At 46.8% G+C, this 27,783-nt stretch overlaps 1 protein-coding gene across 1 annotated transcript in view; it reads right to left on the bottom strand.

Moving 5' to 3' along the window:
* LOC141055947 (uncharacterized) overlaps window positions 1–27,783 on the bottom strand; it is a 161,153-nt gene that overhangs the window by 12,332 nt on the left and 121,038 nt on the right. Inside the window, exon 15 of the mRNA XM_073552644.1 lies at window positions 18,840–18,939. Within this exon, the coding sequence (XP_073408745.1) occupies window positions 18,840–18,939 (100 nt within the window). The remainder of the gene's footprint in view (window positions 1–18,839; window positions 18,940–27,783) is intronic.

Here is a 27,783-nt window from a genome sequence, read left to right as displayed (position 1 = left end):
GACATGTTCCGTTCTTACAGACCTGCACTCTAGGGAGATTCCTATTCTGCCCAATTCTACATACACCTTGTAGTTTGTGATACACTAGCCAATTTCTGCCTGTGACATAGCGCTGTGATATTCAGTGGGCCTCACACAATCCATAAGTGTCCAGTGTCCACAAGTGTGTGCAGAAATTCAAAATCTCCCTTATCCTCTAGTCACTTTGGTCACAGCTGTGCCATCGAGCCTGTGACAGAGCGCTCAGATATTCAGTGGGCCTCACACAATCCAAAAGTGTCCAGTGTCCACAAGTGTGTGCAGAAATTCAAAATCTCCCTTATCCTCTAGTCATTTTGGTCACAGCTGTGCCATCGAGCCTGTGAGAGAGCGCTCAGATATTCAGTGGGCCTCAAACAATCCAAAAGTGTCCAGTGTCCACAAGTGTGTGCAGAAATTCAAAATCTCCCTTATCCTCTAGTCACTTTGGTCACAGCTGTGCCATCGAGCCTGTGACAGAGCGCTCAGATATTCAGTGGGCCTCACACAATCCATAAGTGTCCAGTGTCCACAAGTGTGTGCAGAAATTCAAAATCTCCCTTATCCTCTAGTCACTTTGGTCACAGCTGTGCCATCGAGCCTGTGACAGAGCGCTCAGATATTCAGTAGGCCTCACACAATCCAAAAGTGTCCAGTGTCCACAAGTGTGTGCAGAAATTCAAAATCTCCCTTATCCTCTAGTCATTTTGGTCACAGCTGTGCCATCGAGCCTGTGACAGAGCGCTCAGATATTCAGTGGGCCTCACACAATGCAAAAGTGTCCAGTGTCCACAAGTGTGTGCAGAAATTCAAAATCTCCCTTATCCTCTAGTCACTTTGGTCACAGCTGTGCCATCGAGCCTGTGACAGAGCGCTCAGATATTCAGTGGGCCTCACACAATCCAAAAGTGTCCACAAGTGTGTGCAGAAATTCAAAATCTCCCTTATCCTCTAGTCATTTTGGTCACAGCTGTGCCATCGAGCCTGTGACAGAGCGCTCAGATATTCAGTGGGCCTCACACAATCCAAAAGTGTCCAGTGTCCACAAGTGTGTGCAGAAATTCAAAATCTCCCTTATCCTCTAGTCACTTTGGTCACAGCTGTGCCATCGAGCCTGTGACAGAGCGCTCAGATATTCAGTGGGCCTCACACAATCCAAAAGTGTCCAGTGTCCACAAGTGTGTGCAGAAATTCAAAATCTCCCTTATCCTCTAGTCATTTTGGTCACAGCTGTGCCATCGAGCCTGTGACAGAGCGCTCAGATATTCAGTGGGCCTCACACAATCCAAAAGTGTCCAGTGTCCACAAGTGTGTGCAGAAATTCAAAATCTCCCTTATCCTCTAGTCACTTTGGTCACAGCTGTGCCATCGAGCCTGTGACAGAGCGCTCAGATATTCAGTGGGCCTCACACAATCCAAAAGTGTCCAGTGTCCACAAGTGTGTGCAGAAATTCAAAATCTCCCTTATCCTCTAGTCATTTTGGTCACAGCTGTGCCATCGAGCCTGTGACAGAGCGCTCAGATATTCAGTGGGCCTCACACAATCCAAAAGTGTCCAGTGTCCACAAGTGTGTGCAGAAATTCAAAATCTCCCTTATCCTCTAGTCACTTTGGTCACAGCTGTGCCATCGAGCCTGTGACAGAGCGCTCAGATATTCAGTGGGACTCACACAATCCAAAAGTGTCCAGTGTCCACAAGTGTGTGCAGAAATTCAAAATCTCCCTTATCCTCTAGTCACTTTGGTCACAGCTGTGCCATCGAGCCTGTGACAGAGCGCTCAGATATTCAGTGGGCCTCACACAATCCAAAAGTGTCCAGTGTCCACAAGTGTCTGCAGAAATTCAAAATCTCCCTTATCCTCTAGTCACTTTGGTCACAGCTGTGCCATCGAGCCTGTGACAGAGCGCTCAGATATTCAGTGGGCCTCACACAATCCAAAAGTGTCCAGTGTCCACAAGTGTCTGCAGAAATTCAAAATCTCCCCTGTCCTATAGACACCTTCTACCTTGTTTTACATTACTATATAGTTTGTTGGATTTTGTCTACATTTCTACCAAAAATGAGGAAGGCTGGTGGAAGAGGCAGTGGAATTGGGCGGGGGTTGGCAGCTGGTAATGATGGTGTTGGTGGTGGATCTGATGGTAGTGGCAAGAGCAAAATAGGACCGAATGCAGGAGGTGTTGAGCCTGCGTCATCGTCTGGCTACATAAGGCCTCGAACGCTTAGTTTTCTAGGAGTTGGAAAACCGCTTTTAAAGCCAGAGCATCAGGAAAAAGTTTTGTCTTACATTGCTGACTCCGCCTCCAGCTCTATCGCCTCCTCTTCTTCAGTTGTAAAAAGTAAAAGCACTGAGTCGTCATTGGAGGCTCATGTTCATGAACCACACCTTTCCTTGTGTCCTTCACCCAAACCAAGATTGAAGGATGACGCAGGCCATACTACTGATTACTCCATGGAGCTGTTTTCACATACCATGCCTGGATTATCAAGTGAAATGGTGAATTACCCAGGCCAAGATGAATCTGACATGGAGTGCACTGATGCACAGCCGCTGATGGATGATTCTGCTGGTACATTCACTCAGAGCACTACATTGTCCTCGCAGTGTACAGAGCCAGATTCTGACCCTGATGAGACTCAGGTGCCCCTTCCCGCACACTATACCACCATACACAGTGACACAGAGGAAGGTGCACATGACATAGAAGAGGAGGTGATGGATGACCCAGTTGTTGACCCAGATTGGCATCCATTGGGGGAAGAGGGTGCTGCTTCCAATAGCTCAGATGAGGAGCATCCACAGCAGACATCGACATTGCAACAGCTGTTATCTGGCAGGCCCGGAGCACTCCAAAGACAGGTTCCAAACATCAAAAGAGTTGCTGGACAGCTTGTCCAGAGGGTCAAAAGATCACAGCGTGCTAGGCCGCAAAATGTCTGCCAAAGTAGGAAGAGTGCAGTGTGGCACTTTTTTGAACAAAATCCTCATGATCAGGCCAAGGTTATCTGTAAGAAGTGCGCAAAGACCTTTAGCCGAGGGAAAAATCTGAAAAATTTGAATACCAGTTGCATGCTTAGACATTTAACCAGCATGCACTTGCAAGCGTGGACACAACACCAAACCTCAAGTGCCACATGTGCAACTGATCACAACGAAGGTAGTCAGCAACGCTACATTGTTTTCCCCACTGTAAGCCCACCGGTTAGCACAGCAGCAAATGTTGAGGTGTCGTTGCAAGGCCACAGCAGTCAGGGAATCCCACTGTTATATCAACGAAAGACTGATTCTAGGCCATCAGAAAGAACAACAACTCCATCACCATCATCAACCCTCTCTCAGTCCGCCCTGTCCACCGCTACTTCCACCATATGCAGCTCTCAAGTCCAGCTCACCCTCCCAGACACTATGAGTAGGTCAAGAAAGTACTCAGTCTCTCATCCGCGTACACTGGGTTTGAACGCCCACATTGCCAAACTAATCTCGTTTGAGATGATGCCCTTTCGGTTGGTGGAAAGCACAGCTTTCCGCGAACTCATGGCCTATGCAGTACCACGCTATGACCTACCCAGTCGCCACTTCTTCTCTCGCAAAGCCATCCCAGCCCTCCACCATCATGTGAAAGACCGCATTGTCCATGCACTCAAGCAGTCAGTGAGCGGAAAGGTGCACCTCACAACTGATGCATGGTCCAGTCGGCATGGCCAGGGCCGTTACGTGTCCATCACTGCGCACTGGGTTAATGTGGTGGATGCAGGGTCCACAGGGGACAGCGGTGGTGGGACAGTGCTGCCTAGCCCACGGTATAGGAAACAGTTGGCTGTAGGTGTTCGACCCTCCTCCTCCTCCTCCAGAAGCGAAAGCTCGTCCACAGAGCGCAGTCGTACGAGCACTCCATCTGCAGCTGCCACTGTTGCACACGATGTGTCCCCCTATCGAGCAGCTAGTGGAAAGCGTCAGCAGGCTGTGTTGCAGATGATGTGTTTGGGCAACAGACACACCGCCGAGGTGCTGGCCGAGTACTTGAAGCAACAAACTGAGTTATGGCTGGGCAGTGTACATCTTGAGGCAGGCAAGGTAGTTAGTGATAACATTCAAAAAGAGAAAAAAAGCCAGCTCACCTGAAGGCATGTGTAGTGGATAGCCCGGACCACGTGCAGTCTTCACGCAGTAACCAAGGAAAAAGAAAAAAGGTCCAGCTTTGCAAATTCAAGTCCAATTTATTGTTAAAAACAAGTCCAAAACAGAGCAAATGGTGTGTTCACATGAGTAACAAGTAGTAGATTACGCGTTTCGAACAATAGCTTGTTCTTTCTCAACAACGTGATAACGGCCGTAATTTTGTGGCAGCCATAGCCCTTTCAAAACTCAGCCATATACCTTGCTTGGCTCACACCTTGAACCTGGTGGTGCAGTGCTTCCTCAAAAATTATCCGGAGTTAACAGCCCTGCTCCAGAAGGTGCAAAGACTGTGCGCGCACATCCGCCGGTCGCCTGTACACTCCGTTCGTATGCAGAAGCTGCAGTGATTGCTCCACCTTCCCAACCACCGCCTCATTATCGACATTGCAACAAGGTGGAACTCCACCCTGCACATGGTGGAGCGGCTGTGCGAGCAGAGGCAGGCCATAATGCATTTGTGGGAGGATACACGGCCAGGCACTTTGAGAGCAGACATGGAGTTGACAGGTGTGCAGTGGTTGAAGCTGAAAGACCTCTGTAAAGTCCTTCAGTGTTTTGAGGAATGCACACGGCTGGTAAGCGCAGACGACGCCATCCTAAGCATGAGCATCCCACTTATGTGTCTGCTCATGCAAACTTTGACGCACCTTAAGGAGCAGGCATCTGCAGCCAATGTTGATGAGGAGGAGGGAATCCTTGATGACATTCAGCCATTGTCTGCTCAGGGACCTCTCCTGGATGAGGTGGAGGAGGAGGAGGATGATGGGGATGATTACTTAGGGGAGGAGGATGCATCTCGTGGGGCAAGTGAAAATGTTGGCGTGGCAAGGTCTGGTACAGGGTTTGTGGGTGACTGGAGGGATGTGGATTTGCCAGAAAGTGCTCCTCCAACCAGCACTCGCAGTGCATCATTGACACCGGGAACATTGGCCCACATGTCAGATTATGCCTTGCAGATCCTAAAAAGAAACCCACGCATTGCCAAAATGATGAACGATGACGACTACTGGTTGGCCAGCATCCTGGATCCACGCTATAAAGGCAAATTACAAAACATCATGCCACAGGAGAACCTTGACCTAATATTGGCTAATAAACAAGCAACTCTGGTAAATCGGTTGCTTGAGGCATTCCCAGCACACAGCAGTGGTGATGGTTCTCACACGAGCCGTACGGGCCGGGGGCAGCTTGGCAGAGGTGTTCGTGGTGCACACAGCAGAAGTGGCGTTGGAGACAGGGGTTTCATGACAATGTTGTGGACTGATTTTTCAAATACCGCTCACACAACTGGTAATACTGCATCGATGGAAAGTGACAGGAGACAGCAGTTGTCAACTATGGATACAAACTACTTTTCCTCCCTTATCGATGTTCTCCCACACAGGTCATTCCCCTTTGACTATTGGGCCGCTAAACTGGACACCTGGCCTGAATTGGCCCAATATGCCTTACAGGAGCTCGCTTGCCCAGCTGCAAGTGTACTATCGGAAAGAGTCTTCAGTGCAGCTGGATCAATCCTGACAGAAAAAAGGACCCGTCTGTCAACCCAAAATGTGGATGATCTAACCTTCATTAAAATGAACCATGCATGGGTTTCCAAGGATTTTGTCCCACCTTCCCCTGATGACACATAGGGTGACAGAAAAATGGCTTGCTTTGGTCCACCTCTTCCTGGGACTTCACCTATTTCGCCTTTTGCATCAGCTGAATGTCCAACATCAACATATGCCACTTTCTAAAACTCCCTAACTGTGCTGCCTCCCCCCCCCATGGCCGGGGTCACCACCTAGCGCACGGCACGGTGCGAGTGCCGTTGCCCTGGACAGGTGGGTAGGCCGACTCTTGGGTGCGGGCACTGGCACAGGGTCCCTCATAGTGCAATCAAGTGTCTCTGACGGTGGTGGTGCACACCCGCCGTCAGACATACCGCTGTACTATGAGGGGCCCAGTGCCAGTACCGACGCCCACGAGTGGGCCCCCCTTGCTTGGGCAGGGCCCCAGCATTTGCAATCTTTACCTCTCCCTGCTCCTCCGCTGTGTAATCTGGGACGTCAAATCCATACTGTGCCTGACACCGTCTGAGCCTGCCTCCTGATGTATAGACATATATTTTGAATGTGTACTCTATCCATACATGTTATCCGGGGATACGGTACCCTTTCTCACCTTTGTGCAATCACCTGCAAGCCATACTGGGCCTAACACCGTCTGAGCCTGCCTCCTGATGTATAGACATATATTTTGAATGTGTATGCTATCCATACATGTTATCCGGGGATACGGTACACTTTCTCACCTTTGTGCAATCACCTGCAAGCCATACTGGGCCTAACACCGTCTGAGCCTGCCTCCTGATGTATAGACATATATTTTGAATGTGTACGCTATCCATACATGTTATCCGGGGATACGGTACCCTTTCTCACCTTTGTGCAATCACCTGCAAGCCATAATGGGCCTAACACCGTCTGAGCCTGCCTCCTGATGTATAGACATATATTTTGAATGTGTACGCTATCCATACATGTTATCCGGGGATACGGTACCCTTTCTCACCTTTGTGCAATCACGTGTAATCCATACTGGGCCTGAGAACGGCTGGCGAGCTGTTAAGCAAGCTACATCAGCTGTGGTTTGCACACGTAAGTTTTTCATTTTTTCAGGAATGACGGTTAGGCCTAATTCCGGAACTGCGGTTGACCTGCACTTACTGGTAAATCATCGTTCGCGGGTAATAATTGTAATCACAGATCCCCATCACTAACGTTGTTCAGCGGGTTATCTGCACCTGTAAGCGACAAACGCTGGCCTTTTCAGTGTAGCGCACATGCAGCCACGGACATGTAAGGGCATGACACACCAGTTATTGGCCAATCTCATGTGCCAGAGCCTCACGTGTCCCTCTAGTAAGCCGGACTCGGACCGCGGGGCATGACGGAGTCTCGTTCGTTAACGGAATTAAGCTTGCAATCTGTGCATCTTTTCTGTAGCTTGCATGGTTGAGGTTTCCCAGGTGGAGTCGAATTAAACCGTAGGCTCCACTCCTGGTGGTGCCTTTCTGGACATTACTTTAAGGTTCAGCTTTGCAACCATACTGCCCACGTAAAACAAACACTTTGCCTTCATGAACGCTGTTTGGAGGGTCATGACTCGTGGGAATAACGCCGCCCAATCAGTTAACCTGCTAGAGAGATCGTTCGTTGCTCCCAAGCATGACATCACACTCCCTAGGAGGAAGGTAATGCCACTGTGGAGACCGTACTCCTGGGGGCGACACAAGTGCACTGATGCCCAGCCACTGCTTGATGAATCTGCTGGTACATTGACCCAGACCACTACATTCCCCTCGCACTCTACACAGCCTGAATCTGACCCTGATGAAACTCAGGTTACCCTTCCCATATACAGTTCCATCTTACACGGTGACAAAGAGGAAGCTGCAGATGAAAGTGCAGGTTCGGCCCACCCGCCATCAGACACACCACCGTACTATCAGGGGCCCTGTGCCAGTGCCGTCGCCAACGAGTGGGCCTCCCCTGCTTGCTCAGGATCACAGCACTTGCAAGGTTGAAATACTGTGCAGTGAGATGGAAGATGGGGACGACGAGGAGTCCAGACTAGTACAGGGATTCCCTAGCGAGGAGACTTATTTGATTGTTTTCAATGTTGGGACAGCAATTTTTGGGGAGCACTATACTCTGGAGAATGATAGATGGGGCCCACCATACACTGGAACATTCCAAAGGTGGACATCAGACACTGGAGCAGCATTTACAGGGCCCATTATACACTAGAGCATTAGAAATGGGGCCCATTATGTTTGGAGCATTATTTGGGCCCATAAGACAGTGGAGCTTCATCCATGGGGACCAACATATACTGTAGCATTATGTGGAGCTCATCATATACTGTTTCAAACATTATATGGGACCAATGATTCTGTATGGAGAAATAGATGGGCCTCGTCATGAGATGTAAAAAGTGAAGTATTTTTCATTGTACTATACCGCTATTTCTCTGCTGTATCGGAGCATGATGAGTTGTGGTATGTGTTAAAGGGGCGCTCTTTCGCCCAGGGCACATGAAAACCTGGAGCCAGCCCTCCCCCCCACAACTTTAGCCAAATAACCCCCATTTTTCAGTGCGTAACTTCTATTATGAAGTTAATTAAGGTTGACAAGCTTAAGTAAGAAGAATTGATGCTTTTGGCATTCAAATGGGCACTGTAGGTGTGTTTCCTGTCCTCCTCTCACTGCCGACTTTTATTCCCCATTGACTTACATTGGGTTTCGTGTTTCGGGACGACCCCGACTTTTCCCTATAATCGGACGATCTTGCTTGACCCGACTTTTGGAAAAGTCGGGTTTCACGAAATGAAACTCGACCCTAAAAAACCAAAAGTCGCTCAACTCTAGTCATAAGTATTCAGACCCTTTGCTCAGTATTGAGTAGAAGCACCCTTTTGAGCTAGTACAGCCATGAGTCTTCTTGGGAATGATGCAACAAGTTTTTCACACCTGGATTTGGGGATCCTCTGCCATTCTTCCTTGCAGATCCTCTCCAGTTTCGTCAGGTTAGTTGGTGAACATTGGTGGACAGCCATTTTCAGGTCTCTCCAGGGATGCTCAATTGGGTTTAGGTCAGGGCTCTGGCTGGGCCAGTCAAGACTGATCACAGAGTTGTTCTGAAGTCACTCCTTTGATATTTTAGCTGTGTGCTTAGGTCATTGTCTTGTTGGAAGGTGAACCTTTGGCCAAGTCTGAGGTCCAGAGGACTCTGGAAAAGGTTTTAACCCAGGATATCTCTGTACTTGGCCGCATTCATGTTTCCTGCAATTGCAACCAATTGTCCTGTCCCTGCAGCTGAAAAACACCCCTATAGCATAATGCTGCCACCACCATGTTTCTCTGTTGGGATTGTATTGGGCAGGTGATGAACAGTGCCTGGTTATCTCCACACATACCGCTTAGAATTATACTAAAAAGTTCTATCTTATTCTCATCAGACCAGAGAATCTTATTTCTCATAGTCTGGAAGACCTTTGCGTGCTTTTTAGCAAACTCTATGTGGGCTTTCATATGTCTTGCACTGAGGAGAGGCTATTGTCGGACCACTCTGCCATAAAGACCCGACTGGTGGAAGGCTGCAGTGATAGTTGACTTTGTGGAACTTTCTCCCATCTCCCTACTGCATCTGTGGAGCTCAGCCACAGTGATCTTGGGGTTATTTTTTACCCCTGTCACCAAGGCTCTTCTCCCATGATTGCTCAGTTTGGCTGGACGGCCAGGTCTAGGAAGAATTCTGGTGGTCCCAAACTTCTTCCATTTAACCCTTTTTTTTTTACATCTGACGTGTTCTTCCATTCATGTGACTTGGGCCAATTTGACCATGAACGGAATATTACATCATCAGGATCGGTCACACTCAGGGTCGGTGCGTGGCCGATTGCCGCCGGGTGTCAGCTGATTCTGACAGCTGACACCCGGCACTAGGTGCCAGGAGCAGTCACAGACTGCTTCCAGCACTTTAACCCCAGAAATACTGCGACCAAACAAGATTGCAGCATTCCTGAAGCCGGCACAGGGTTGACAGCCCCTCTGCCTTTGGATCGGAGACTCCACGGTGTGACGCGGGGTCCCGATCGTTGCTATGGTGAGCGGTCACCAGGTCACCAGAGCTAGGAAACTTGTTAATCATGTGCTGTGCATGATCAGCAAGTCTCCCTATCAGTGCTACGCTGACAGCTTCTATGGCATGCAAATGCTGCTTTAGCTGCATGCTACAGAAGCAATCAGCCTGTAAAAAAATGATTGTCCCATAGTGGGACAAAGTTAAAAAAAAATTAAAAAAATTGAAAAAACTACTTTTAAATACTTGTAAAAATATTAAAAAAAAACCAAAAATAATAATAAAAAAAAATCAATATACATCTCTGGCAAGAATTAAGAGACCACAACATCAAAACAAACCTCTGGAATGTAATCAAGAGGATGATGGATAGTCACAAGCCATCAAAGAAAGAAGAACTGCTTACATTTTGTACCAGGAGTGGCATAAGGTCACACAAAAGTAGTGTAAACGACTGGTGGAAAGCATGCCAAGGCGCAAGAAAGCTGTGATTAAAAATCATGGTTATTCCATAAAATATTGATTTCTGAACTCTTCCTGAGGTAAAACATTAGTATTGTTTCTAAATAATTATGAATTTGTTGCATTAGTTGAGGTCTGAAAGCACTGGTTCTTTTATTTAATTTTGACCATTTCTCATTTTTAGAAAAAAAAAATACAAGATGTATTGCTTGGAAATTTGGAGACATGTTGTCAGTAGTTTATAAAATAAAAGAACAATTTACATTTTACTCATAAATATACCTATAAAGAGAAAATTCAGACAAACTGAAAATTTTTCAGTGGTCTCTTAGAATATACAGCTCTGGCAAAAATTAACACAAAATAAATATTTGAATGAAAAAAAAAATCTAAACAAGAAAAGTACACATATTTGATATTGCCACCTCCGCAACGACCCAACCTATAAAACTGTCCCACTAGATAACCCCTTTAGTGAACACCATTAAAAAAAAAAAAGCAAAAGTTCTGATATTACTTCATAAGTGGTTTCTCGCAGTATCACATAGATGCTGGAGATGTGGAGTGGAAGAGGGGACGATGACACACATTTGGTGGAGCTGTCCCATAATATGAGGTTTCTGGAATCAGGTAATTCAGACTATTAAAAAAATGACTAGTCTCTCTGTGCCCAACTCTCCTGAATGTCTTTTGCTCTTTATGATCCCAGCTAGTCTCACCAGATACAAAAAATCTTTAATAAGCTACCTTATACAGGCTGCTAAGAATATCATTCCTCGTCACTGGAAAAGTACTTCTTCACCTACTCTGGAGGAGTGGTTCTGTGAAATAGTCCTTCTAAATAGGATGGAACATTTGATTGCCCAATCCCCCACTGACTGTGATAGATACTGTGAGTTTGGAGAGACTGGATTGAATTTCAGGAATCTGATGCCTACCGTCTTCCATCAGACTGATGTGACCCACCCATTTCTCCAATGCGTCTCTTCTCTGTCTGGATTGTGCTCCGTGTTGGTTCGTGCATGGCTGCACTATGTATAGTTTCCATTGGACTTTAGTAACTTCATAATTATAGTACTGATGGCTTAAAATGTTCCCTTCCCTCCTTTTTCTTCCTATATCTTGAGGTTTTATTGGACACTATACCATATATACTCGAGTATAAGCTGAGATTTTCAGCCCATTTTTTAAGGCTGAAAGTGCCCCTCTCAGATTATATTCGTGTCATATACCAGGGGGTCGGCGTGGGAGGGGGAGTGCGGTTGTCAGATCATACTCACCCCCTCTGGTACGGTCTCTGCAGCCCCTGCTTCTCCCATGGTATGCGGATATTCATGACCTTAATGAGTGGTACCACGTGACCGCTGAACACTGGAAGAGCTGTGGCGCCGGAGACCATGGGAGAAGCAGGGGCTGCAGAGACGTGCCAGGAGGGGGTGAGTATGACAAAGAGGATGGGGGGAGCCATGCTATATTCACCTGTCCCCGTTCCACCGCCATGCACCGCTCAGTCCTCCGCGTCCTCTGTCTGTGACGTTCAGGTCAGAGGGCGCGATGACGTAGTTAGCGTGTGCCCTCTGCCTGAACAGTCACTGATAGAGGACCTGGAAGAAAGAGTGGTGTGCAGCGGTGGAACGGGGACAGGTGAATATCGCAGGTGCCAAGGGCTTGAGCCAGCGGCAACAACGGCACCTGACCCCCATAGCGCGCCGGTGTCCCTGCCTGCTCAGGACACCGGCACCTGGCCCCCAGCGATGAGAGGTGAGTATGTCATTTTTTTATTCGCAGCAGCATATGGGGCCTATTCTATGGAGCATCTTATGGGGCCTTAACCTTTATGGAGCATCTTATGGGGCCATAACCTTTATGGAGCAGCATATGGGGCATATTATTCTATGGAGCATCTTATGGGGCCATAACCTTTATGGAGCAGCATATGGGGCATATTATTCTATGGAGCATCTTATGGGGCCATTAGTAACCTTTGTGCAGCACTATAAGGGGCATGTTTTGTATGGAGCATCTTATGGGGCCATCATGAACTGTATGGAGCATTATATGGGGCTCCAGATTCAATATGGATATTCAAAAACATTTAACCTACTAATGTCTTAATTAATTTTACTTTTATTGGTATCTATTTTCATTTTTGAATTTACCAGTAGCTGCTGCATTTTCCATCGTAGGCTTATACTCGAGTCAATAAATTTTCCCAGTTTTTTGTGGCAAAATTAGGGACCTCGGCTTACACTCGGGTCGGCTTATATACGAGTATATACGGTACTTATATTCTAATTTTGGTTCTAGACATTACCACAATGAATTTTAAACAAAACAATTCAGATGCAGTTGAAGTTCAGACTTTCAGCTTTCATTTGAGGGTATCCACATTAAAATTGGATGAAGGGTTTAGGAGTTTCAGCTCCTTAACATGTGCCACCCTGTTTTTAAAGGGACCAAAAGTAATTGGACAGATTAAATAATTGTAAATAAAATGTTCATTTCTAGTGCTTGGTTGAAAAGCCTTTGTTGGCAATGACTGCCTGAAGTCTTGAACTCATGGACATCACCAGACGCTGTGTTTCTTCCTTTTAGATGCTCTGCCAGGCCTTCACTGCGGTGGTTTTCAGTTGATGCTTATTTGTGGGCCTTTCTGTCTGAAGTTTAGTCTTTAACAAGTGAAATGCATGCTCAATTGGGTTGAGATCAGGTGACTGACTTGGCCATTCAAGAATATTCCACTTTTTTGCTTTAATAAACTCCTGGGTTGCTTTGGCTTTATATTTTGGGTCATTGTCCATCTGTAGAATGAAACGATGACCAATCAGTTTGGCTGCATTTGGCTGGATCTGAGCACACAGTATGGCTCTGAATACCTCAGAATTCATTCGGCTGCTTCTGTCCTGTGTCACATCATCAATGAACACTAGTGACCCAGTGCCACTGGCAGTCATGCATGCCCAAGCCATCACACTGCCTCCACCGCGCTTTACAGATGATGTGGTATGCTTTGAATCATGATCTGTACCATGCCTTTGCCATACTTTTCTCTTTCCATAATTCTGTAGAGGTTGATCTGGGTTTCATCTGTCCAAAGAATGTTCTTCCAGATGTTCTGGCTTTTTTAGATGTTTTTTAGCAAAGTCCAGTCTATCCTTTTGATTCTTGATGCTTATGAGTAGCTTGCTGTCATGATCCATGCTGGATCATGTCAGATAAGAGCACTGGTAACCTTTTTTTTTCTCTCTCTAAGCTTTGTGCTTAGAGATAGTTTTGCCCCCGGTGGCCAGTATGGTCATTGCACTGGTGTGCTTAGAGATAGTTTTGCCCCGGTGGCCAGTATGGTCACTGCACTGGTGTTTTTAGAGATAGTTTGCCCCCGGTGGTGGTTAGTGTAATTGCACGGGAATCACTAACAGGTGTTTTTACTCAATAAAGGTGTGTCAGTTGTGCTCACTCACATTGGTGATATTATTATTGTTGGTCTTTTCCAACCAGCCTGGGTGAGGGATGGAGCTGGAGGAGGTCCAGGGCAGCTCAGTCGGAGTCCTGCAATGACAGCTATGGTGTCAGCGAGGAGTTTGTGTAAAGCATGGTGGAGTGGCAGCTATGGTGTCAGTGAAGAATTCTTGCAAAGCTTGGTGGAGTGGCAGCTATGGTGTAGAGCTGCACTCAGTTTGCTGGACTCTGTTACTGGAAAGCTGCACTCAGGTGCTGGACTCGGTTGCTAGACAGTTGCACTCAGGTGCTGCACTCTGTAGCTGGACAGCTGCACTCCGGTGCTGGACTCTGTTGCTCCAAGGCGGCACTCGGGTGCTGGTCGCTGTTGGTGTAAAGCTGCACCCAGGTGTTGGACACGGTGGGAGGAAGATGCACTCAGGTGTTGGACTCTGTTGCCAGGAGCAAGTGCATCAGAGCAAAGCTAAGTGTTTCCCTGTTTGTCACTTTTCCTCATGTTGGTGTTAGTACAGCGGTGGGGCCAGTGCCTGCACCACCCAGCTCCCTAGTAAGGAATAGGTGTAGGGTGTGTTAGGGTGACAGGTATCCTGATCGGTGACATGTGAGGAGCCTATATAGGGAACATTAGGAGTGTTAGGGACACTGACTCAGGGGAGTGCAGGAGGTCTCCACATCCCCCGTTCCCTATCGCAGGGCCCACCATTGTAAATATTTCCCTATCTCTTGTGTCTTGTTGTGTTAGTTACCGGTCTGCGAGCCGCGTCACACAGGATGGGGCACGTGACATTATCCCCAACCATTACATTTTCTCTGGTGAGCCTTTGGCTAGGTTCAGACATGTGAGTAATTGCTGCTGGGCCTCACTAGAGTGAGTGAGGAGCTCATGGTGTGTTGAAGCAGTTCCAGCAGCAGTAATCGGGGTCTGGGGCCTTCCCTCTGGCTCAACCAGAAAATCAATTCGCTGCTCTGGCAAAGGAGCCCCCTAGAGTCCCTGCTGGTGAGTGGGACTTGCTCATACAGTTGGACGTACCCAGGCAGGTGGGTAGAGTTGGTGTCCCCATGGTGCTGTTTGGGGTTCCCCAAGGTGAAGGGGTGCGTCCCTGTAGTGAGCAGACTGGTGATATGGTCCGCGGGGCTCACACCAAATCTTCCATACCACCGAAGAAGCCGCCCTCTCCTGGTCGTGTGGAGGAAGGCGACCAGGGAGTGTATTTTTCCTCCATATCCCAGGCCCCTCCCTCTCCGGTGTGAGCAGCAGGTGTGCTGCGGGGGAGTAGGGGCAAGTCTCTACCCTCGCCATTGGCCAACCCTGGAGGCGCAGACCTCGTGGTGGAAGGGGTTGGGGGGGTGTACCCCTTGGTGGAGTGCGGGGGTGTGAGTGTGGTGACACAGGGGGAAGCCTCTGTTGTCAATCCCAGAGAGAGTTCACCGAATGTTGACAAACGAATGTGTGGCAATAAACGTTCAGGTCCGGACCTGTGTGTGAACGAGTGTGTATGGGTCTCACCAAAAAACATCTAGTGGAAGCGTGTTGTGGAGTCTTACCAGCTCATATCAAACATAATCATATATAACTTGTTCCCCTGGACGGCGCTTTGGAGATGTGTGGTGCCTCCAGAACTTATATTGCCAATACCAGCGGTGCGTTTGTCAAAAACCTGAAGTGCAGGTGGTTGCTGGGGTGAACTCTGGATCTGGGCGTCCCCTCTGTAGGTAGTTCCTGATGAGGAGCGGTTTTGAGGGTCCAGAGGCCCCTCATTAAGGGGAGGGTACTGTCATGATCCATGCTGGATCATGTCAGATAAGAGCACTGGTAACCTTTTTTCTTTCTCTCTCTAAGCTTTGTGCTTAGAGATAGTTTTGCCCCCGGTGGCCAGTATGGTCATTGCACTGGTGTGCTTAGAGATAGTTTTGCCCCGGTGGCCAGTATGGTCACTGCACTGGTGTTTTTAGAGATAGTTTGCCCCCGGTGGTGGTTAGTGTAATTGCACGGGAATCACTAACAGGTGTTTTTACTCAATAAAGGTGTGTCAGTTGTGCTCACTCACATTGGTGATATTATTATTGTTGGTCTTTTCCAACCAGCCCGGGTGAGGGATGGAGCTGGAGGAGGTCCAGGGCAGCTCAGTCGGAGTCCTGCAATGACAGCTATGGTGTCAGCGAGGAGTTTGTGTAAAGCATGGTGGAGTGGCAGCTATGGTGTCAGTGAAGAATTCTTGCAAAGCTTGGTGGAGTGGCAGCTATGGTGTAGAGCTGCACTCAGTTTGCTGGACTCTGTTACTGGAAAGCTGCACTCAGGTGCTGGACTCGGTTGCTAGACAGTTGCACTCAGGTGCTGCACTCTGTAGCTGGACAGCTGCACTCCGGTGCTGGACTCTGTTGCTCCAAGGCGGCACTCGGGTGCTGGTCGCTGTTGGTGTAAAGCTGCACCCAGGTGTTGGACACGGTGGGAGGAAGATGCACTCAGGTGTTGGACTCTGTTGCCAGGAGCAAGTGCATCAGAGCAAATCTAAGTGTTTCCCTGTTTGTCACTTTTCCTCATGTTGGTGTCAGTACAGCGATGGGGCCAGTGCCTGCACCACCCAGCTCCCTAGTAAGGAATAGGTGTAGGGTGTGCTAGGGTGACAGGTATCCTGATCGGTGACAGGTGAGGAACCTGTATAGGGAGCGTTAGGAGTGTTAGGGACACTGACTCAGGGGAGTGCAGGAGGTCTCCACATCCCCCGTTCCCTATCACAGGGCCCACTGCTGTAAATGTTTCCCTATCCCTTGTGTCTTGTTGTATTAGTTACCGGCCTGCTGGCCGTGTCACACAGGACGGGGCACGTGACACTTGCACCGTGCAGTGAACCCTCTGTATTTACTTTCATGCAGTCTTCTCTTTATGGTAGATATGGATATTAATACGCCTACCTCCTGGAGAGTGTGTTCACTTGGTTGTCTGTTGTGAATGGGGTTTCTCTTCACCATGGAGATTATTCTGCGATCATCCACCACTGTTTTCTTCCGTGGGCGCAGGTCTTTTTGCATTGATGAGATCACCAGTGCTTTCTTTCTTCCTCAGGATGTACCACACTGTAGATTTTGCCACTCCTAGTGTTGTAGCAATTTCTCTGATGTTTTTTTTTCTGTTTTTGCAGCTTAAGGATGGCTTGTTTCACCTGCATGGAGAGCTCCTTTGACTGCATGTTTCATTCACAGCAAAACCTTCCAAATGCAAGCACCACACCTCAAATCAACTCCAGGCCTTTTATCTGCTTAACTGAGAATGACATAACGAAGGGATTGCCCACACCTGTCCATGAAATAGCCTTGGAGCCAATTGTCCAATTACTTTTGGTCCCTTTAAAAACAGGGTGGCACGTTAAGGAGCTGAAACTCCTAAACCCTTCATCCAATTTTAATGTGGATACCCTCAAATGAAAGCTGAAAGTCTGAACTTCAACTGCATCTGAATTGTTTTGTTTAAAATTCATTGTGGTAATGTCTAGAACCAAAATTAGAAAAATGTTGTCTCTGTCCAAATATATATGGACCTAACTGTATTGATGCTGATATTGCCCTAGTTATTCTTTTTTTTTGTTTTGTATTTTTGTAATTGAAAATTTAACTTATCAAAAAAAAATTGAATTTTGAAAAAAAGAAGAAGCAAAAAACAATGCTTTATCACCATACCACCGAACAAAAAGTGGAATAACACGCGATCAAAAAGATGGATATAAATAAATAAATATGGTACTGCTGAAAACGTCATCTTGCCCTGCAAAAAATGAGCCATCATACAGCTCCATCAGAGGAAAAATAAAAAAAGTTATAGCTCTCAGAATAAAGCGATGCAAAAATTATTATTTTTTCTATAAAATAGTTTTTATTATATAAAAGCACCAAAACATAAAAAAAATATAAATGAGATATCACTGTAATCGTACTGACCCGAAGAATGAAACTGCCTGTGATGGTGTGATATGTTATGTGGATGTCATTTTTTGTATATTCCTATTTTTAACAATTCCAGTTATTTTCATAGTGTTTTTCTTATTACATTGTAAGTCTACAGCCTCACTGTATCTGTCTCTTGATGACCCCCTGTAGTGCATTAATCCCTAAGGCCCTTTGTTCTCTTCTGGGAGGTAACTTGTTTGACTACCCCTGGACAAGGAAGGGGGTGGGGGGAAGAACGGCAGCTGGACAAGTCAGTTCCGGTAGAGACAAGATCGTGAAAAGGTTGCATTTCAGAGAGAAAGACCCATTTTTATCCTCTGGTGCTAGAGTTTTGAAATCTGGACATTTTATCCTGATACTGGACTGCATTCTTATTCTGGACTATCTTATCCTTTGTGTGGTGGACTGAATATGGACCTTTTTGTATTTTTGCCTTAATAAAGGTCTTGGAATTGTTCACTCTTCGCTTGCTCTGTTGATTGTGTGATACCAGAGAAGGACCCCGTGACAACTGGTGGCAGCGGTGAGATCAACAGAGCGTAATCCAATGGAGAACCACCCACAGAGTGAGTACAGAAATTGGACTTTATGCAGTTTACAGGAGAGAGCCAGAGACCTGGGCCTGAACTACCAGGGACTGACTAAAGAGGCCTTAATCGATCTACTCGTGGGCGCTAGCCTGGCCACCTCCTCCCAGATGTCTGAAGGACGAGCACTGGAGACAGGGATCCCCATCCAGAAAAGCCAGTGGTTGGTGTGGTATGAAGAAGAGATGGCGGTTCTGGGCCACGGCATCTCTCAGGAGTACAAGGAGGAGGCTGCCCGCTGGGCACAGCGGAGACAGGAAGCAATGGAGCTTGAAAAAGGGAGTAACGCAATGTGGAGTGTAACCCCAACAATCCGGGAGCCTGTACGGATCACACGGACAGAGTTTAAGTCATTTGATGAGGCTTCTGGAGATGTGGAGGGGTTCTTCAAAGACTTTGAGCAGCAGTGTGCTGTGATGGAGGTGCCCCACTCTAGCTGGATGCGTTTGTTAGTGGGGCTCCTGAACGGAAGCTTGGCGGAGGCTTACCGAACCATTGATGCACTGCGGAATCGGGATTATAACCTTGTAAAGCGGACTATCCTGGATTACCATGCTATCACCCCAGACTCATATAGGGTCAAGTTCAGAGACCTCCCATGCACCACGGGGGGATCGTTTAGGATGTATGCAGATAAGATGTCCGAGTCATGTTGGAGATGGCTGGAAGCAGAAAACGCCTTTACTGTGGAAGATGTTATACAGGCGTTCCTTATAGAACAATTTCTTGCCAAGTGCCCTGCAGAGTTACGGGAATGGGTCCGGGAGCACACGCTGTGTACCGTGGATAGAGCTGCAGCCCTGGCTGATGAAGCCCTTACTATCCGGCCGCAGTGGAGGAGGCTTCTGGACAATGAACCACGGCCTGCTCCCGCGCCCCGTCCCCCTCCAATTATATCTGCCCTTCCACCTAGTCGCAAGCCGATGACAATCACGCCTCACAATCCTAGGCCCCAACAGTTCCGACCACGACCTGGGGGTATCACAGAGAGGAGGTGTTATGGGTGTGGGCAACCTGGACATTTGCAGTCTGGCTGTCCCTCCAAGATTCGGAGGGAGCCCCACGCAGCCCCACCTCGTCCAGTGCATCTTGTACATTCCACCACACCTGAGGAAGAGCTACCACCACCCCCACCAGAGTGGACCACCGACCACGGCACCATAGATACCCCTCCTGGAGTGTACGGACTCCGGCCTCTGTCCTTTAGCTACTCAGAGCAACGGCAACACCACCTGCAGGATGTCTTTATTGATGGATACAAAGTGTCAGGATTTAGAGACACGGGGGCATTCTTGACTATCGCTGACCCCCGTGTGGTTCGACCCGAGGCAATTTACCAGGGTCCGGGAATTCCCATTGTCCTGGCGGGCGGTGCCCGCAAATATATACAGCGAGCTTCTGTGCGTTTAGATTATGGTTGTGGAGAAAAACTATGTTGGATTGGAGTTATGGGAGGACTTCCTGCAAATATCCTCCTTGGGAACGACATTGGGGAGTTACAGTGCCAATTTGTGGGAGCAGTCACCCGACTACAGGCCCTTCAAGCACTACGTCATCCGGACCCCACCGGGGAGCGACCACCACGAACCGCATCAGAGTCGGTAAGCAATACTTTCGCTGCTACTACATTGGGAGAGTCTTGGGACAGAGAGGAGTTTAGGAAAGAAATAGAGGGTGACACTACCTTAGCAGCCCTTAGGCGAAAGGCAGAAACTGGGCACATGGGAGATAATGGGGATGGCTTCACTCGAGAAAATGGACTGTATTATCATGTAACAAAGGGCAGTGACCAGGGCAACCCTGACGCAACGACCAGGCAACTCATTGTCCCTCAGAAGTACAGGGCACAGCTACTTCAACTGGCCCATGATATCCCCTTGGCTGGGCATCAAGGGAGAAAAAGGACTGAAAAGAGACTCACCCAAAGTTTTTACTGGCCAGGCGTCTCGCAATCGGTAGCCCATTATTGCCGCACCTGTGATGTGTGCCAGCGAATGCGGCATCCAGGAGCTCGACATAAGGTACCCCTGCAATCCCTGCCCATAATTGAGGAACCATTTCAACGTGTATCCGTCGACATCATAGGTCCTCTGGCCCACCCCAGCAGGTCGGGAAAAAATATATCCTGACCGTGGTGGACTATGCCACTAGGTATCCTGAAGCTGTGGCCCTGTCCAGTATTACAGCAGTAAAGGTAGCTGAGGCCCTTATTACCATCTTTACCCGGGTAGGGTTTCCTAGTGAAATATTGTCGGATCAAGGCACTCAGTTCATGTCAGATCTGGTCCAGTCCCTATGGCATACCTGTGGTGTTCGAGCCATTCGCACCACCCCATACCACCCTCAGACCAACGGACTATGTGAACGCTTTAATGGAACCCTAAAAAATATGCTGAGGGCTTTTGTTGACGTTGAAAAAGACTGGGAAAAGTACCTGCCACATCTCTTCGCCTATCGGGAGGCTCCCCAAGAGTCCACAGGGTTCTCTCCCTTCGAACTACTGTTTAGCCGGAAGGTCCGTGGGCCTCTCACTCTTCTGAAAGAACATTTGGAGGGAGACATCTCAGATACCGGAATGCCCATCGTTCCCTATGTTCTAGAGCTCAGAGACCGTCTCGCCCAGCTAGCTACCTTCGCTAAAGAACATCAGCGAATGGCCCAGTCCAGACAAAAAACCTGGTATGACCGTAATGCCAGGAACCGGGAATTTATGGAAGGACAGCAAGTGCTCATGATTACTGCTTCCCCTGCCAACAAGCTTCAAGCAGTGTGGGAAGGCCCTTATCAGGTTGTCAAGAAAATTAATGACACTAACTATGTTATTGCCCTGGACTCTAGTGGTCGACGACAGAAAACCGTCCACATTAACATGCTGAAAGACTACCACGACCGATCTCTGCCTGTTCTAGCTGTCTGCCACCCCCCTAGTGATACCGCCGACGACGAGTATCTCCCAGATCTCCTCCAGGTTGCCCAAGCGGGAGGATCACTGGAACAAGTGCCCCTGGGCTCCCATTTATCGGATATACAAAAGGACGATATTGTCGCCGTACTAAGGCGGAGGGCTGCTGCTTTCTCCTCAAAGCCGGGGAAGACTACTCTCACCAGTCACCATGTGGAAACCCCCGGACAATGCCCCATCCAGCAGGCTGCCTACCGGGTTCCAGACGCTGTTCAAGGCACGAACTGGAGGAGATGAAACAACTGGGAGTTATTCAGCCATCTCACAGTTCTTGGGCCTCTCCTGTCGCCCTGGTCCCCAAGAAGGATGGTACAACACAATTCTGCGTTGATTACAGACGACTAAATGATGCCACCAAGAATGATGCTTATCCCATGCCCAGGATTGATGACCTATTGGATCGTCTGGCCAGTGCCCAATTTGTGACCACGTTAGACTTGAGCAAGGGGTACTGGCAGATACCCCTAACAGAGGACGCTCGGGAGCGCTCAGCCTTCATTACTCCATTTGGGCTTTATGAGTTCCTGGGAATGCCCTTTGGGATGAAAACTGCCCCCGCTACTTTCCAGAGACTGGTGGATTGACTGTTACAACAATGTCAGGACTTTGCCTGTGCTTACTTAGACGACATCGCCATTTTTAGCACAACCTGGGAGGAACATCTTAAACACTTGGGCATAGTGCTGGGCTGTATCCTTACTGCAGGACTGACCATTCGCCCTGATAAGTGCCAAATAGGGATGGCTGAGGTGCAGTACCTCGGGCATAGAGTAGGGGGTGGGACACTAAGGCCTGAGCCTGCCAAGGTGGAAGCCATTAGCAACTGGTGTAGACCCCAGACTAAAAAGCAGGTACTTGCGTTTTTAGGAACTGCTGGTTACTATCGCAAATTTGTTTCTAATTTCAGCACCTTGGCCAAGCCCCTAACCGACCTGACCCGCAAGAACATGCCTAGGAATGTGACTTGGACGACGGCATGTGAGGATGCCTTTTCAGCGTTAAAGACTGCCCCCGTCACTGCTCCTGTCTTGGCTGCCCCGGATTATAAACGCAGGTTCCTCGTGCAGACAGATGCATCCACCTTTTGGATTGGGGCAGTACTTAGCCAAGTGAACGCCGCCGGAGAAGAACATCCTGTTGCTTTTGCCAGTCGGAAACTACTGGATCGGGAAGTTGCCTATGCCACTATTGAAAAGGAGTGCCTTGCCATCGTATGGGCGCTAAAAAAATTGCAGCCCTACTTGTATGGCAGAGACTTTACAATTGTTACAGACCACAACCCCCTCACATGGCTGAATCGCGTATCAGCGAACAATGGAAGATTGCTGCGGTGGAGCTTGTCCTTACAACCCTACAGCTTCTCCATCCAATACAAGCGAGGAAGCCAACACAAGAACGCCGATGGACTGTCTCGACAAGAAGAACCATAGGCTCCCCAGGCCAACCTACCCCTGCCACTGTACAAGGAATTATAAATAACTGAGCAATGTGGACTAAAGTGAGCAGGCCAGAGGTCTGTGTAGACCTCACTGAGTGCTCCCTTATTATGGGGGGGAGAGGTTGTGATGGTGTGATATGTTATGTGGATGTCATTTTTTGTATATTCCTATTTTTAACAATTCCAGTTATTTTCATAGTGTTTTTCTTATTACATTGTAAGTCTACAGCCTCACTGTATATGTCTCTTGATGACCCCCTGTAGTGCATTAATCCCTAAGGCCCTTTGTTCTCTTCTGGGAGGCAACTTGTTTGACTACCCCTGCACAAGGAAGGGGGTTGGGGGAAGAACGGCAGCTGGACAAGTCAGTTCCGGTAGAGACAAGATCGTGAAAAGGCTGCATTTCAGAGAGAAGGACCCATTTTTATCCTTTGGTGCTAGAGTTTTGAAATCTCGTTTCCCTGGACATTTTATCCTGATACTGGACTGCATTCTTATTCTGGACTATCTTATCCTTTGTGTGGTGGACTGAATATGGACCTTTTCGTATTTTTGCCTGAATAAAGGTCTTGGAATTGTTCACTCTTCGCTTGCTCTGTTGATTGCGTGATACCAGAGAAGGACCCCGTGACACTGCCTTATCAATTTTACCACACACGGAATGGTGAAAACCTCCCCCCAAAAAGAAATTCATGAATTGCTGGTTTTTGCTCATTCTGACTCCCAAAAATCGGAATAGAATTGATCAAAAGAATGTCATGTAACTGAAAAGGGTACCAATAAAAACGAAGGATTTGTAGTTCCAGCTGTGTTAAAAACACTTTAACTTGCTTTATTCATTTTCAATTAAAAACAAACAGTCAGATGACAGGTATCTCTCCAGAAATAGTGTCAATACACATCGAAATGCGTAAAGCCGGTCCTATCTGTACGATCTTTGTCAAAAGCCTATGTCAGTACCTATCCACATGCTTCTATATAGAAGGAACGAACCAATGGTATTACACTATAAAATCACATGATCTGCATATATGTGAAGCATGGAGGAAAGGACAAGAAGTTAATTAAAAATATAAAAGAAAAAACTATTACTCATACATTTAATACCATGTTATATATAGCTATCAATTTAACTATAGTGAAGCGCCAAATCATTGCGTCTATTAAGACCATGTAGAAATCTCGTATTTAACCGATATATCCAATACGCCACTCTAGTGAGGAGTCGTCTTCTAGCATCGTCTCCTCGAAACAGAGTGTTAACAACATATGACAGTTTACAAATCTTACAGCTTATTCTATAAACCACGTTTGATTTAAAATTTACTCTGATCACTACCCTCCAAAAAAATCTTTGATCACTAGCGCATGTGCGCAAGTCTTGCAATTGTTGGAGCCGCATCTATAAAAACCCACACAATTTAACCAATTTTGCAAAGGTTTTTTCTTATGCAGAAAAAACATACTAGGTGAGAGTTTATTGCCAAGTGTTGGCGCTCGTCTACAAACCACATTTACTCCTGTATGAAGCATCGTGCTCAATTTTTCATCTTCATATAATACCGGCAGATATTTATGATTTTCTTTATCTGTGTAAATTGTGGGCTGTACTAGAAACATATATAAGGTTTACTATTCCAATCTTTATTATGGCTTTTGCGAGCACTAGACTTAATTAACTCTACACGTTTTTTATTTTGTACTATCTTCTGAGCTCTATTCAATGTCCACATAGGGTATTTGTGGTTTTTTAGTTTATCTGAAACCTGCTTGAATTCTCTAACTAAATCCGATTCTTGGCTACAATTTCGTTTTATTCTGGTGTATTCCCCCACCGGGATGGATTTCATCGTGTGGATAGGTACTGACATAGGCTTTTGACAAAGATCGTACAGATCGAAACGCGTAAAGCCGATCTTATGGGTATTGCCACTATTTCTGGAGAGATACCTGTCATCTGACTGTTTGTTTTTAATTGAAAATGAATAAAGCAAGTTAAAGTGTTTTGTACGCAGCTGGAACTACAAATCCTTCTTTTCTACATTGATTCCACGTCTGTCTGGACGAAGTTCCGAGGTCTCTGCGGTGGTTGCTGGTGAGCTGGCTATATTATATTTTTTTGTTACCAATAAAAACATCAAGTCGTCCCGCAAAATAAATAATTTAAAATTTAAAATTATTAAGCCTATTTTGACCTTAATGACCTGGCCATTTTTTGCAATTCTGACCAGTGTCCCTTTATGAGGTAATAACTCAGGAACGCTTCCATGGATCCAGGTGATTCTGAGATTGCTTTTTCGAGACATATTGGGCTTCATGATAGTGGTAAATTTAGGTTGATAATTTTTGCGTTTATTTGTGAAAATTTTGAATTTTTATTCTGTTAAAACCAGATAATTATGTGACACAAAATAGTTAATAAATAACATTTCCCACATGTCTACTTTGCATCAGCACAATTTTGGAAACAAATTTTTTTTTTTGTTAGGAAGTTATAAGGGTTAAAAATTGACCAGCGATTTCTCAACAAAATTTACAAAACCATTTTTTTTAGGGACCACCTCACATTTGAAGTCACTTTGAGGGGTCTATATGGCAGAAAATACCCAAAATTGACACATTCTAAAAACTGTACCCCTCAAGTTACTCAAAACTACATTCAAGAAGATTATTAACCCTTCAGGTGCTTCACAGGAACTAAAGCAACGTGAAAGGAAAAAATGGACATTTTAATTTTTCCAAAAAAAATTTTCTTTCAGCATCAACTTTTTTCATTTTTACATGGGCAACAGGATAAAATGGATCCTAAAATTTGTTGGGCAATTTCTCCTGAGTTCACCAATACCTCATATGTGGTCATAAACCATTGTTTGTGCGTACGGCAGGGCTCAGAAGGGAAGGAGCTCCATTTGACTTTTTGAATGGAAAACATGCTGGAATATTTAGCGGTTGCCATGTCACGTTTGGAGAGTCCCTGTCTGCCTAAACATTGGAGCTCCCCCACAAGTGACCACATTTTGGAAACTAGACCCCCCAAGGAACTTATCTAGATGCATAGTAAGCACTTTGAACCTCCAGGTGCTTCACAAATTGATCCGTAAAAAAAAGTACTTTTTTTCACAAACATTTTCTTTTAGCCTCAGTTTTTTTTATTTTCACATGGGCAACAGGATAAAATGGATACTACAATTTGTTGGGCAATTTCTCCTGAGTACACCGATACCTCATATGTGGTCATAAACCACTGTTTGGGCGCACGGCAGGGCCCGGAAGGGAAGGAGCGCCATTTGACATTTTGAATGGAAAATTAGCTCCAATCGTTAGCGGACACCATGTCGTGTTTGGAGAGCCCCTGTGTGCCTAAACTTTGGAGCTCCCCCACAAATGACCCCATTTTGGAAACTAGACCCCCTAAGGAACTTATCTAGATGCATAGTGAGCACTTTGAACCCCCGAGTGCTTCACAGAAGTGTATAACGCAGAGCCATGAAAATAAAAAATCATTTTTTTCCTCAAAAAATGATTTTTTTAGCCCGCAAATTTTTATTTTCACAAGGGTAACAGGAGAAATTGGACCCCAAAAGTTGTTGTACAGTATGTCCTGAGTACGCTGGTACCCCATATGTGGAAACCCCCCACAAGTGACCCCATTTTGGAAACTAGACCCCTCAAGGAACTTATCTAGATCTGTGGTGAGCACTTTGAACCCCCAAGTGCTTCACAGAAGTTTATAATGCAGAGCCGTGAAATAAAAAAATCATTTTTTTCCACAAAAATTTTTTAGCCCCCAATTTTTTATTTTCCCAAGGGTAACAGGAGAAATTAGACCCCAATGTTGTTGTGCAATTTTTCCTGAGTTCGCTGATACCCCATATGTTGGGGAAAACCACTGTTTGGGCACATGATTTAGTGAATCCTGCTTTGAGCAGGGGGTTGGACCAGATGGCCCAGGAGGTCCCTTCCAACTCTACGATTCTATGATTCTATGTCGGGGCTTGGAAGGGAGGGAGCACTGTCTGACTTTTTGAATGCAAAATTGGCTGGAATCAATGGTGGCGCCATGTCATGTTTGGAGACCCCCTGATGTGCCTTAACAGTGGAAACCCTTCAATTCTAACTCCAACCCTAACCCCAACACACCCTTAACCACAACCCTAACCCCAACACATCCTTAACCCTAATCCCAACCCTAACCATAACCCTAACCCCAACACACCCATAACCCTAATCCCAACCCTAACCATAACCCTAACCCCAACACACCTGTAACCCTAATCCCAACCCTAACCCCAACACACCCTAACCCCAATGTTAACCCTAGTTCCAACCCTAACCCCAACCCTAATTCTAACCCTAATTCTAACCCTAATAGAAAAATAAAAATACTATTTATTTTATTATTTGTCCCTACCTATGGAGGTGATAAGGGGGGGTGATTTACTATTTTTTTAATTTTGATCACTGTGATAGGATCTATCATAGTGATCAAAATTAATGAATGGAAGTTTGGCAGATTCGACGGGCGCACTGCGGCACCATGATCCGGAACGGCGTGACACCGGGAGCCACAGCAGGACTCAATCGTCCCCGTCACTCATGGCAGGGACCTATCGCCCCATCAGTCGGCGGGGGGGTCGGATCGGTGACTCCAGTCATGCCCGATGCTATTTCAGCATCGGCTATGGTTGGATTGTAACATTTCATCAAAATTCATTGATGAAATATTACTATCGCTCTGATTGGCTGTTTCACTTTCAACAGCCAATCAGAGAGATCGTAGCCACGGGGAGGGTGAACCACTCCCACTGGGGTGAAGCACAAAGGGTCCTGTATGTGGGTCGGGTGACCTTTCAGTGACTCCGGTCACCCGACCTGCAGGGGGGCTGTCAATTCATGACGCCACATAGTCATCATGGGTCGGATTAGCACCGACTTTCATGACGCTTACGTGGTGTCAAAGGTCGGGAAGGGGTTAAAGCACAAAGCGCACATTGATACCCTAGTGAAAACTAGCATCCATCATAAATGAGAAGGTAAAGCACCAGAACTGTTAATAATCTTCTTGAATGAGGTTTTGAGCAACTTCAGGGGTGCAGTTTTTATAAT

The sequence above is a fragment of the Dendrobates tinctorius genome, unplaced genomic scaffold (genome assembly GCF_039654945.1).
Source record: "Dendrobates tinctorius isolate UK_male_01 unplaced genomic scaffold, ASM3965494v1 ptg000192l, whole genome shotgun sequence".
NCBI classification, from domain to species: domain Eukaryota; kingdom Metazoa; phylum Chordata; class Amphibia; order Anura; family Dendrobatidae; genus Dendrobates; species Dendrobates tinctorius.
Note: the sequence above shows the minus strand (reverse complement) of the source record. Positions and strands in the feature narration are given on the sequence as shown.